The sequence below is a fragment of the Halichondria panicea genome, chromosome 4 (assembly GCF_963675165.1).
Source record: "Halichondria panicea chromosome 4, odHalPani1.1, whole genome shotgun sequence".
Classification (NCBI taxonomy): domain Eukaryota; kingdom Metazoa; phylum Porifera; class Demospongiae; order Suberitida; family Halichondriidae; genus Halichondria; species Halichondria panicea.
The window spans coordinates 6,184,272-6,197,853 of NC_087380.1; the positions used below are offsets into that span (position 1 = coordinate 6,184,272).

General features: G+C 40.1%; 2 protein-coding genes across 3 annotated transcripts; one reads left to right on the plus strand and one right to left on the minus strand.

The window, feature by feature from the left end:
• Positions 1-53: 53 nt before the first annotated feature.
• On the minus strand, positions 54-7,505 carry LOC135334666 (SET domain-containing protein 9-like). Its single transcript, XM_064529946.1, has 7 exons — positions 7,374-7,505; positions 4,820-5,000; positions 4,348-4,474; positions 4,003-4,126; positions 2,230-2,345; positions 1,709-1,820; positions 54-313 (listed from the first exon to the last, which is right to left on the minus strand). The coding sequence occupies exons 1-7, from the start codon at positions 7,439-7,441 to the stop codon at positions 217-219; spliced, it is 825 nt and encodes a 274-aa protein (XP_064386016.1). The 5' UTR covers positions 7,442-7,505; the 3' UTR covers positions 54-216.
• On the plus strand, positions 7,494-10,144 carry LOC135334657 (extracellular serine proteinase-like). Of its 2 annotated transcripts, none has more exons than XM_064529930.1 (3): positions 7,494-7,641; positions 7,718-8,055; positions 9,028-10,144. In XM_064529930.1, exons 2-3 carry the CDS (start codon positions 7,723-7,725, stop codon positions 10,045-10,047), a joined length of 1,353 nt encoding a protein of 450 aa, XP_064386000.1. In that variant the 5' UTR covers positions 7,494-7,641; positions 7,718-7,722; the 3' UTR covers positions 10,048-10,144. The 2 variants fall into 2 exon arrangements, with proteins under 2 accessions (XP_064386000.1, XP_064386001.1); XM_064529931.1 differs by having other exon boundaries at positions 7,521-7,641; positions 7,721-8,055.
• Positions 10,145-13,582: the final 3,438 nt, after the last annotated feature.

Consider the following 13,582-nt stretch of genomic DNA (forward strand, 5'->3'; position numbering starts at 1 on the left):
ACAGCAGAGCTTGAGGCGGCACGGAGGCCAAGGAGATCAAAGAATTAAGCTGACACTACACAAAAGGTCCATAAACAAAGAGGGTTCAAAGGTCAGTAGCAACCTACTAGCTAGGAAGTTAACCTCTGACCCTATTACAAGCATGTGCATGTAATGCAGAAACACAACAGAAGAACACACAATACTAAATATTAACACTGTAAAGAAATGCTCTATCTATTGATCAGTTACAACAGTCAGATAGGATGAGAACAGTTCTTGAGCAGGTACAATAGTTTTTGTTGACATCAATGCCACAAGTCGCAGCGGCATCCTGTAGAGGGCAACACCACCGGCATAACACACATGCATGTACACATTATAGGGTTTCCAACTTCCACAACAATTGCTCATTGTATATATACATGCACGAGGATTCATAGAGTCTTATACGGCCTAAAATTCAATTCAGACAAGCTAACCCTGACACTTCACATTGCAAAGCCATTATCTCTGAAATCATTTTCCCCAGTATAATGATGTTGATGCAATATGTCATTAATTACTACCCACTGCTTTTGACTGATTAATTTCTTTATGGAGACAATAGAAACAAAGCACATAGAAGGCCGAGAGGTCTGAGACACATGTTATATCTATTACCAATTATTAAGGGAATCAATTACCACGACAATAATGCATGCATTTATGGTGGAACCTCCGTAAAACAGACACATTATAGGAAACTGCCTTTCGAGAGCTGGGGGGGTCTTAAGAGTTGAGACGTTTCGATTGCCTCCCACATGTATGGTCATGAGTCAATTCCTGCTCAAGTGAATCTTGGAGCTTTGCTAACAGCTTCTCTAACTCATTTTTCTCTATTTAAAGGCTTAAATTTGGGGCAAGCTAAGTTTCATGCCACAATTGTGCAGAATAATTCATATCTCAGTAATAATTTTCTGCTGATTCAGAGTGTGGCTGCATGTTTGTTCTGGGAGGTTATTACCCGAGGTGTGCGTGGGCAGCCACGGGTATAGTAGTCGTTTGGTTTGTTTGTTGTAATTTCTGAGCCTGCTTACCTGGATGCCATAGCACTGCGTTTACAGCATGGATAGCCTTCACACAATAATTTATTAGTTTTAACAATGGCAGATTTCGATAAAGCTCCGTTGTCATATAAAAGCAAGAAAAAACTAACTTATTCGAGGTAGATAATTTATCCATGTCAACAGCCGAGGGTTAGCACTTTAGTACTCTTCAATTGCTAAAGTTGATCCAGGGACTATAAAAAAACTGCTCATTGTACAGAGTACAGAGGTGGCCGTTTCTGAGAGGTTGCTTTACATTAAAGTCTCAATCCGGACCTGAGTTACTGCTTTATAGCTGGTGGTTGCTCTTCAGAGGCAGAGGAAGATCGTCAGGGTCAAAAGGTATTAATCATAAAGCCGCTTCCGGAGGACTTTGATTGAATTCCACTCATCTACTTTTCCTTTAGTATCTACAATTTATGTGGAGCTATTGCTGAGTGGAATTTAATTAAAGTCCTCTGGAAGAAGTTGTATGATTAAGACCTTTTGACCATGACGATCCTCTTTAGCTTCAGAGGTGGTTGAAAAGGAGGTTCCACTGTATTAATTATTAATTAAGAGTAATAACCCTTGACCACAATAGTACACACTTCATGATGCCTCCGCATTTTATGCTGGGTGCGCATATACAAAGCTTTCACCTAGCGTCCGCAGTCCAGCTGCTATAAAAGACATTGGGCAGAAACTGTCTCAGCTGCAATGGAAACCCCTGGGGCAAGCTTACCTCCACATACTCCACGTTCTGACGGAAACCTGAGAAAACGTGTGCAGCAGGTGTGATTCGGAGCAAACAAACATAGACACTGAAAGCTTGTGTTTGAATTGGGACTTCTTAAAACTCAACTATTGCAGTGCAACGAACTACTGTATCCTTATACGAAGATTAATGATACATGTATAATTATAGAGGCATATCAAATTATAGACTTCCTACAGAATGCACTATTAGCAACTATATTGTGATTCTCTGTTACAAATCAAATGGGCCCTCAAATTAAACATCATGCAGGATTCTCAATCATGCAGGATTCTCAGAAACATGCAAGCTCCCAAAGAGCTATTGAATGCAACATTTCCTTACACGAAATGGCGTGTTCTATAGACCCCCAACATTTGAGAGTATAATTATACATGCATGTAAAGTAGGTGAAGTGATTCGTACTTGGTGAATGGTTGTTCACCATCTGTCCAATGGAGAGAGGGTTGAGTGGAGTGTGCAGCAGCCACGTCAGGTCACATGACATATGCGGACCTATCACATCACGATACGCGCAAGACCTGCATGTATAAACAATAAATGAGGAAGCCATTCCCGTGGTCTGTATATGCATTCTTCTCTATAAACAGTACGGTACGGTTGCCTAGATACATAGCACGCATGTTTACATTGTCAGTGCTAATTTCCGAGGCTAATTAATGTCTTGGCATGCATAGCCATTAAGTAGTCTTAAGCACTCACAATCTTATTATGCATGGTCACCCTTTATAACTACAGTATACCGAATATATAGAAACTGGATTATTAGCGCTTTAATACTTGATTATATTATTATCTTTATTTTAAGCGCATGCTCAACTGCAGGTTTTTTGTACTTAAATTGAAGCGCTTTTCCAATTATGAGAAGGTAATTGATTCAGCTAATTTCGTTTATCTATATATGAGTTAGCTAAATTGTACAGTGCATGGTAGCTATATATAGTAGTTTCATGAATCATGCAGCCGCCCTTCTTTTGGGTCCCAAGAGAAGGGCGGCTGATTCATGAGACTAGCCATATAGCTGGTGATATCCATCTGGAAGGACTCTCTGGGCATGCTGTTACCTTGTCTGATCACGCTGAAAAAATGTGAGGACATGATGAGGTGGACTTGGACCCTTTTGTTCTCATTCCTCAATATGAATTAAGAACTGCGAAATGAACTGGAACTGTAACGTAACTGATATATAGATCCAGCTACTTGCTCACTTTTTGCTAGCTTACGAGTCAGCTCTCATCACAGAGACATCCGGTTACTGAGTCGGGCTTGAAAATGACTGCATTATAGGTGCACGCTCTAATATATCTCTGCTGTTGACCCCATGCATGAGCGCATGCGCTAATAATCCAGTTTTGTCTTGAATTTTGCCTAACAGAGCAATATACAGTTGAGCCTCGATTATTCAAACCCCAATCATCTTAAATCTCGATTATTCGGGTAAAATATTCGGCCATAGTTAATGATATTCATAGCAAACACCTACTCGTATTCGGATGCGCAAAGTGTCCACGTGGTTTAAAATTGTGTTGCTGATTAACAGAAGCAGCTAAACGCTTCAGCGTAGCCTAACAGTATAGCTTGCTACTTTGTTCGGTCTTGATGCATTATGTCCCAAGACTAGTACATTTGTAACAGCTAGCTCTGGACATTGTTTGCTGATTTTGCATGCAGAGTCATTCTGGGATCCAAATATTTCAGCCATCCGAATGAGGTGGGGACACCAAGTGTTCGGATGCTCAACTGTACAATCAACTTGAAAGTATATAGTTCAATCAAAGGCCTATATAATTATAATTATAATTAAACACACTAGATACATTCATCAGGGTTAATTTCAGGGGAAATTAGAGAGGCTTTTACCCCCCTCGGAAATGCATGGTGTCAACTTTGTCCTCACCCTTCCTAAAATTTACTATTAGAAATTTCCTGGATTGGATCAAAGGTACTAAAGTTACAGACGTTCAACTACAACCTCCCCTGTTTAATCAATGCTTCGGGGACTCCTCTGATTTTCTGATTTTCTGAAAGTTCAGAAAGAGACCTCTCAAATGGTATATCATCAAAGTTTATACCATGGATTATAATAGCCTATGGGTCCAAGCCCGAAAAATGACAAATTATGGCCCCGACAAAGTTTTGGATTTAAACAGTATACAAATAAACAATGATGGTACTTAATTGTAGATCCAGTTGGACAATCCACGAGAATGGCCATCAATCATCCAGCCATCTGCACACCGGAACAAGAACGGGTTGCCTAGCGACTGCAGGAGAACAGGCTCGGAGGGAAGATATACAGTGCCTGAGATTAGGTAAAGATCATCAAAGTTGTATGTGAGAAATGAGCAATGCAGCACATTGGTAAGGATCATCATATTGTAAATCATAATAACACACACAAGCACACGTGCACCAAACCAAAAGGATTTTTTCTACATACAAATAATATAATGCCACACTTTCTAAGCACAGAGTTGGTCCATACAGTGACATATACCCCATGCAGTATACTTATAATCTCACCAGGATAGAGAGCTACAAGCTTTCCCGGGGGTATCGTACACGAGTCCTCCGATAGGAACACGCCCCTCCCTCCCCCTGGGATGTTACTGTCTCTCAGCTCCAGTCGAAATCCAAACACTTTCAGCATCTAAGAATACGGCCAGAGAGAATTACAAAGCCAACTATTCAACGCCATGCATAATAAATTTTATATATGTGTGCATGTAACTATCAGTACAATACAGGGCCATGCTTTTAATTCGAAAACAGCTCATTCAGATGGTATAAATATGCTAAGCTTATAACTCACAAATTATAATCGGATCAAATTTTGCACTTTTCCCTAGTTTGCACAACTGGCTGACCCCCGGTAGTAATCTTTGATATCTGAGTGTACCGGTTCAGAAAATTTGAAATTGGACTATCCAAACTCAAGTTACGGCCATTCTAACATAACAAATTTTGGGCCCTAAACGTATGAATACAACATCACCTCTTTTGCTGCCTTATCTGCCAGGGGTATTAATGTCGAGGGTGACTTGAGCAGCCATTGGACGTCCCTCACAGGAAGTGGAGGTGTGGTGTGTGCGAGGGAGGAGAGGAGGGTGTTCAACTGTGCTAGACCAGCTTCTTCCTTGACCAGGTCAGAGAGACGGTTTGTCTGCTTGACTGATCTGTACAGTAGTGGGAGGTGGGGTCGTACATGTAAAATAAATGTGTCAAGTGTTACAATGCTTGTAACTGTAGTGCATAAGAGGCTGGTAACTTTCTATAGAAGTACTATAATTAAAAGTACACACGAATACTGGACTAATATAAATTATTTGCAAACAGAACATTGTTGAAAATAAGCTGCCACTGCAATATTTGTACTACACCAACCGCACCCTTTGGTATACAATACATGGAGCACCATAATTATAGACTAGAAAGGTGAAGTGTGTACATGTAAGACATTTGATCAAAGTGACGTGATTAATGACTCGAGCCAAATCGGTCATCCTGTGTGAACACTATAGTCTAAAGCCTATATCTTTATACCACTACAGTTTAAAACACAATGATTTCTCTATCCCGTGGATTTATTGAATGGAACAACAAAACGTTTTTTGGCAGTAGAATTTTGTTACTAGAGAAAAGAAGGCAATTAGACAAAATTCACTTATTGATTGAGGACTCCCACGACTTGCATGCTGTAACTATAGCAATGCCATTAATTATTATGTACACGGCTCACAACTTGATGGCAAGCCAAACAAACAACACTTCTTGACTCGCACAAAGTTTAGACAATTAATTGAATTAGGAGGGGTGTACTACGTAGGTCAAGTATTTGAGCTGCATGGGATACCAGCAAGGCTATGACAGAGTGATCTTTAGGAACTCAAGGGTATTTGCTCAACAAATCAATAAAGATGTTCACTAATTATGAGAAGCTTTGAAGCTAGATCCTCATTAACACAGCCCTTTTAAAGTATCGATCAATGGACTGTGACAGCAAGAGCTACAACATGCAACATGTTCTAGAGGAAAATAAATCCTCCAAAGAAGTTGATGATTAATTATCTTGTACAGCTAATAGCTAAAGCACAGGTCATTGCAATAATTCTGTCCGTAGTTATCACCTTTTAGCCAGACAAACAGTGGCATAGCCTGCTAAGTTAAAACACACACTATATATGGAGCTTATATTTGGCTGTATTCTATAGAGGGTGACCTACTTATTAGTAGGTTACACATAGGATTGGCAGTGGGTTTGCCTGTGTTTAGCAATATTTCACATATTTTTTGACTCATGTTCATAGAGGTGACCACAATAGACAGGTTTCAACTATTTGACAGATTGATTTGACAATGCATGTCCATTAGACACACACGTTATTATCAGTTAAGGAGACAGGATTATTGCACAGCCCACACACTACTATACAAGTAAAATGAGCTAGTCAATATATTCCCCGTAATGTAGCGACTTGGCAGCCAATATGTGACCTTGTGACCTTAAAACAGGACGACTGAAGTGTGACATACGTAGGTGCATAGTCTCAACTCGTGTTAGAACAGTAGACATAACACACACTTACGGTGACAACGAAAACAATACTAGCCTGAGAATTAACAATTGTCTAAACTGTTCATCATAATCGAGTTAAGCTCAGACAAAAATGCGTCAATTTCACAATTATGGAAATGTAGATGTATCTCTATTGTATTATCTACGGATGTGAAAGTTGACCTACAAGTCTCAACTTCTGTCCCCACTGGTTAACGCCCAAAGCTGTTAAAGTAGCAACAGTCTAACGGACCAATTAGGGTTGTTTAGACTTGATTTATGGTATAGTTACTATTAATTGCCTAGGGGTATTGTCGATGGACTGCAGCTAACGTGTACGTGAGTCTGTATACACTAGAAACGCACACTCCCAATTCCCTCAATTCCGATGAGTATACCCCCACAATCGGGAATTATTGCATAGTAACAGCTAGAACTTACAAAACCAACATTAATAATTACAGTAGATGCATGCAGTAGTGTACACGTGCAACAGAGAATTTCAGCAAATCCACAATTGTATGAAGTATGAAAGTGAAGATATTCAGCACCAAGACTGCTGTACTAACATTACAATTTTTGTATGACCCTAGGGAGATCGTAGCAATTGCATGGGGTAAATAATAACAATAATAGGCCTCGCTAATTAAATGGATGAACATTAACTAACACTGTGTGCCCACTCTAGTACAAATTAATTATGGATAAACAGACACAGTTTCCCACTTTCAACTGAGGACAACCTCTGTTTGACACCAAGGTGGTGGGTTGCAATTTGTTAGGTGACATAAGAGGATACTTAGTGTGGTGGTAAAATGAAATAACACTAATGAAATAATAACAGTAAAATTTAGGTAGGTGGGTGTGGCAAATACATTCTGAACCTAATTCTATGACTGAACACAACTTCTTGTCAAGTGCTACTGAGACTGAGTTATAACTAAATAATAGTATGCATGAAGGTTGCTAAAGGCCTGTGGAACTACAGTGTTACCTAGTCTTCCAATTGAGAGCCAGCCATGGGACAAAGCGGTGTCTATAGCTTCTCCACCTTCTCATCATGCACTCAGATCAGGGAGGCCAGGATGAGGATCCAGTATTCTGCATGACGTCAAATTGCATGTCTTCCTGTGCATGAACTGCATTGCGCATGTGCAAACTGGTGACTAAAAAGCAAGCAGCTTGAGTATCATGGTATTATTAACAGACACCTGGAAATCACACTACTATGCCAGAAGCAACTGTTTAGATAAAGATCAACAGTAAGTTCTTATGCTGAATTGTAGAGAATGCAGAGAATCATAGTTAAAACTTCATCTGTATACCTTTTATTTACAGCAGCCATGAAGAAGAAGCTCGCCCACTTTCCAAGCTCATCGAACAGCAGATATCACCTGCTGACAATTTTCCTGCTGCTTTGTGCTATTATTCACAGCTGTAACAGTGGCATTGCTCGCAAAAGACTACACAGAGCTAAAGCAGACAGAGTACCTAACTGCTATTTTGTTCATTTCAAGCGGGACACAGCTATCACGGAGGGGGAGCAACTGATTGACGACTTGAAGAGATTTAATCGGAATTCTTCAATGCCCAAGTTCAGTGCAACGATACAAGGAATTCTCACAAAAACTGGTCACGGATTTGCAGCTAATATGTCTGATGAAGCTTTGAAATTTGTGAGTTCGTAGATTATGCATTCAAGCGTGTCAGTATAAATTAGTTATGGTCCAACATAGCATTCCAGCCTACTTGTATTTGAAATTTGACCAGTGTATGGTATTGCACTCTAGGCGGTTGTATGATGGAATGCTTACCTGTGTTATCATACTGTATAATTATTGTGAGCTTTATAGATGATAACCTAATTAAGTTGAGTCCGGAAATAAGGTTAAACAAGCTTATCCTTCTAGACCAGTGTACTTGAGATTCTTAAAAGTTAACTAGCCATGGACTATCCTTTAACTGGAATGGATGAACGTGTACTAGTGACAACAATGTTTGTCAGCAGTCTGGCTAAACTAACAACGATAGTCTAGACAAAGACAACGGCTCATAAATTTCCTAGCATCTATTGGCACAACAAGCGAGAATTTAATTTTGTGTAGCTACAGATCTATAGTATACCTTAAGGTGACATATTTTCACAGGTAGATTTGTTTGCGTTTTTACAGTTTTGTACATTTTGTTGGTATAATTTTTTGCGAAAAGTTGATCTGGATACATTAAACAAGAGGGCGGCCAATTATTTGCGAGTACTAATTTTTGTGATTTTACTCTCATTCGCAGAAATAGCAGAAATTAATACACGCGAAAATATGTCACCTTAAGGTATAGTGGAACCCCTCTATAACGGACATCTATGGGGAACAATGTTTTGGGCCTTTATACATGCAGAGGGTGGCCTTTGTTGAGAGGTTGTTTGTACACAAACAGTTCATTTGGGACCTGGGTGCCTGGCTGTTATATAGTAACTGGCCTTTATTGGAGGTGGTTGTTAACAGAGGTTCCACTGTATATGCAAGCTAAGTATCAATTTACTTGTACATTCAGAAATGTGCGCACAGGTACACAGGCTAATGTTTGAGCTGTGGGATTAAATGCAAGCTATAATAATTATTGTGTACACTATACATGCATGCACATTGCAGGTTGTGGATCACGACAAAGTAAACTTTGTAGAAGAAGACAGCTACATTCGAGGGGCCCAGTTGGGAGAGTTTAACTCAACAAATACAAGAGTCACTGGAAACTGGGGTATTGATAGAATGGACACAAAGACTATCCAATACGACGGCCATTACACACCGCCATGTGGGCTGACTGGACGAGGTGTAGACGTTTATGTGGTTGACACTGGTTTATATTATGAGCACATTCAGTTTGGAGGGAGAGCAGTATTCTCAGGTTGTGATTCAATCGATGTGATGACCAATACCTCTGAGTCAGCTATGGGTAGAGATTGCAATGGACATGGAACTATTGTAGCGGGAGTTATTGGAAGTACAACTGCAGGGGTAGCCCCTGGAGCTCATCTTTTGTCTGTTCGAGTACTTGGCTGTGACAGAACTGGATCGTGGAACTCAATTTTGCTTGGATTAGAATGCATTATCAACAGAGTTAACAAGTACAAAAGCCGATCAGCAGTAGTGAACCTATCTGTTACTGGAGCTAGCAAAAATCGAGCAATAAAAAGAGCAATTGATAAATTAATCGACAGTGGAGTAACAATTGTTGGAATCTCAGGAAACAGCCGGACTGAAAATTCTGGAAATTCTTGCAAGACTATGCCAGGTTCAATTCCCGGTGTCATTACTGTCGCAGGGTCCACAAGAGAAGACGAAATATTCAATCGAACACTGCTAGGAAGATGTGTGGATATTCTCGCTCCTGGTAAGGACATTACAAGCATTTGTTTAAACTCAATTAATTGCACTGAATCGAAGTTACATGGATCTTCCTTTGCTGGACCTCATGTCACTGGAGCTATTGCGTTGCTTCTGGAGAAATGCCCTAAATTGTCCCCATGGAAAGTACGATATTATCTGCAAACAAAGATGGCCGTTCCCGATATGCTGCATGCAAAAGGAATCATTTCTACAAAGTACCGAGGCACTACACCAAACCTTTTAGTTCACACTGGACCTGAAATGTGCTCGATAGTGTGTTGATATTTCACCAGTTTCTTGTCCCCCTTTACCAAACACGATCCAATTTTTTTATGTAATTATACTCACAACTGCACTTGATGAAAACCATGACAACACATTCATGGAACACAGGGATTCACAAAAAGAGTATACTACTGCAAAAATTAATGTGGGCAAAAATGTCTTTTTTGAGTAAACAGAGACAAAATAATGGGTTTTTAACAATAATAAAGAGTGAGACTATAATATTATAAAGGGTACGTACACTTTTATAAGAGTATCTTTAAAATGACATAATTCGCTTCCGGTAAATCGTTTCGCTTTTCTTGCTGCAACATTGAGCAGGGCATTCTTTAATAAAATCGCTCCACAGCAGCAGTCAAAATCTTCATTTTATTCATGTATTCTTTACAATGGAGGCATTGACTTGACTCTTGTGGCATAGTGCTGGCCTTTTTATTCGAGAATTTTGGCACCGGTGTTCTCTTCGCACTTAGAATTTCAGGTTGTGGTATGACAGGAAATGGGGGGCGTAGCAGATAAGTCCTAGGGGAGAGTGGTTGATTACGACTGCTAGGCATCGGAATGGGAGGTAGATGTGATCGTGGTGGTGAAAGAGTTGGAAGAGTAACCTGTTCGGGATTGACCTGTTGAAGAGCACAAGGTACGTTTCCGCGTCGAAGTCTCGAAGATTCTTTCCTTGAATTGAGGTCCTGGCACCATCGCTTGTACAATTGCTTGATTTAGCCGAGTGGATACATCCTTGCTCCACTACTGATGAAGGTAGAGAAGGGAGATTGATAGGAGAGGTTTGAGTGATTGGATTAGAAGCACCACGACTAAGTAGAGTGGTAGGCTTTCCCGATGACCCTAGTACAAGTTGACATTTTTCTTGCTTCGAGGCCTCTTTAACTGAACGTGGTAGTGTTAGCTCCATTTCAGCAGTGGTCTCAAAATGTATCTAAGAGGGATACATTTTTCAAAGTGCGTACATGTATGTATACACATGAATTTTGATGACATGGAGCACTTTTTATGCTAAGCAAGCAACACATAATTTGAAACGGGATACAAGTAAAACAAATTAGACTCTAAGGACAGATATGCTATGAGGATCCTAAGCTAGCATTGTCTATAATTATACACTCAAATTTATGTACATGCCTGATTGCTTGCTGTTGGAGCATCCAATGTGCCTGATCTGTCTTCTCGGAACATCAACAGCTCACCAGCACGTTTCAAGCTCTGATTTGAAGTAGCTTCTACTCCAGTTTCTTTCTGAAGTTTCGAAGTGAGTCAGCGCTCCAACGCTCGACATATTCAGCTTTGCCTGAGAGCTTTTCGATGTCTTCTGCCTTCTGAAAAAGATCATCAGAACTTTCCCTCAGTTGTTGTGCTGTTTGTCTGAGGGACTGTGGAGTTTCGTTAAGTGCTCGCTGCTTATCTTGTATGAGGGTCAGAACATGTGAGGCTCTCCTATTGGACACCGACTGCATGTGTAGAAATTTTATTTAGTGATGACCATCAGCAAAATACTACAGTATGATTTCTCATTTTTGTTAACCATTTTTGTTAACCATGTTAACCAGTATACCATTACAAACTATAATTCAATTAATTTTGCTGAAAATCACTAACACATTGTTTATAGGCCTACATCAAAGTATTCTGATAAATGCACAAGAACAAAGCCTTTAAGGTATACATGTATATAAGTATGCACAAGACAAAAGACAGGGTGAGAGGGTGGAGGGTGACTGAGGGGTGGAGGGTGAGTAGTGTAGTAGAGGCTCGAGCTCCCATATATACACAAAGAGCCGTCTATATATAGCTAGCCACAAAAATTAATTATGACAAAGAACAACAATACCCACATTACTACAAATATATACACCCTTGATAGTGAGTATTACATATAAGTATATGCACAAGACAAAAGGCAGTGGAGCGGAGGCTCCCATACACAAAGAGCCGCCTGGAGCGGGCAGCTATAGCTAAGCACAAAAATTAAGTTACATTGAATTTCATACAAATACGCCCTTGATATAGTGACATTGATTTATTACACATGTGCTAAAAGTGTTAAAATTGTGGGTGTTCTCATAAGTCAAAACTGTAGTCAAGCGTTGAAGGGAGAATATTCATTTTCAGGGCCCACTGTTCACAGTCGTTAAATGGTGAAGAAAGAGAAGTCTTAGGCTAGAAATAGTTTTGTGGCTTGTAATCCGTGTTATTACTAACAATTTAGGGAGGTTAACTCAGGTAGGTTGCCGTTCCATAACAGTTTACAATATTCGAGATTACTAGAAGGTGATGTGAGCTTGCTGGAGAGCACAACAGTAGATCTACCGCATGTACCGCAGGCACCATAGCTACACTAAAATGTAAGGAAAGGTTAAAGGTCAAAAGCCTAACGTAAACATTGTATGCCACACATTCCATTGCAATGTGACTAGATGACATGTCTCGCCTCCTCTGGGCTGCTGGCTTCTGGGCTGTAGTACTGTGTACATTGTTAGTCTGGGGGCCATACCGGAAAGAAGGGAGAAAAGGTCTGGAGACTCTTGAAACATTTCTGTGTGCTCTTGGGGAATGTCAATTACTTAGAGACTTTGTGACATTGGAGGCTTAAAGAACGAGTAGATGTAGCAATACTCGCATTTCATTGGTACTATCCAAATTCCACCAAAAAAATCCAACTTCCATAGAGGCAATACTTGCTTCTAATCACATGACATAGGATGTGTGGTGCATGAATAACTATAAGTGCTGTGTATTCCTGGATGGTATCACATGACCGCAATGCACTGAACTTGTAGTGATTTGTGCATGCATGTCAGACCTCTTCTGTTTCATTGCCATCGACTCTGACCACATTCCGCTAGAGCACACCGAAATGCTGCAAGAGTCTCCAGACCTCCTAGCTCTACTTGATTTTGCCCTCGAGACTTGTGTACAGCTTTACTCTTGTAGCTAACAAATAGCCTGCTAGCGCTTTAGTTGCAATGCTAACTCATAAGTTAAATATAGAAAGTTTGTGCAAACAGATGATGCTACAACAGCCTTCTCTGTAAGTAAACTATAGCCATAACTCGAGTTGGTTTTAGCACGAATCAAAATCCAAGGGAAAGTGGCTAGAATCTTAGTTTGTATTGCACTGTAACCATTTAGCAGTTACACCACACACACTTTACCGTATCCCTCGTGCGGCTACGCTTCGAGGCATAAACATAGTGTACAAATTTGTACTGCAAAAAAATTTATGGATAAGGAGGTTGAACTGATAGAGAAAGAGGTGGAGATTGAGAGGGACATTAGTATTGTGGCAAAGGAGATAAATAAAACAAGAAATGCAATCGAGTTGCTTCAATGTGAGTACATTTTACAATTCCAAAACTATCGATGCTGGCGAGTTCGACGAAGAAATACCGACTCAGCACATCTTCACACTGTTGGATTCCGATAAAGATGATCAGCTCACCCACGATGAGCTTCTTAGGAGCATTGACGGGCTCCGTTTGAAGTTAAACGAACTGAAGAAGGAACTAAAGACCTT

Coding starts and splice junctions, on each gene's coding strand:
- LOC135334657 (XM_064529930.1), top strand. CDS start 7,723: ATGAAGAAGAAGCTCGCCCACTTTCCAAGCTCATCGAACAGCAGATAT. Junction 8,056..9,027: donor CTGATGAAGCTTTGAAATTT/GTGAGTTCGTAG, acceptor TGCACATTGCAG/GTTGTGGATCACGACAAAGT.
- LOC135334666 (XM_064529946.1), bottom strand. CDS start 7,441: ATGATGAGAAGGTGGAGAAGCTATAGACACCGCTTTGTCCCATGGCTG. Junction 5,001..7,373: donor GCTCTCAATTGGAAGACTAG/GTAACACTGTAG, acceptor ACTACTGTACAG/ATCAGTCAAGCAGACAAACC. Junction 4,127..4,347: donor GCTTGTAGCTCTCTATCCTG/GTGAGATTATAA, acceptor ACCTAATCTCAG/GCACTGTATATCTTCCCTCC.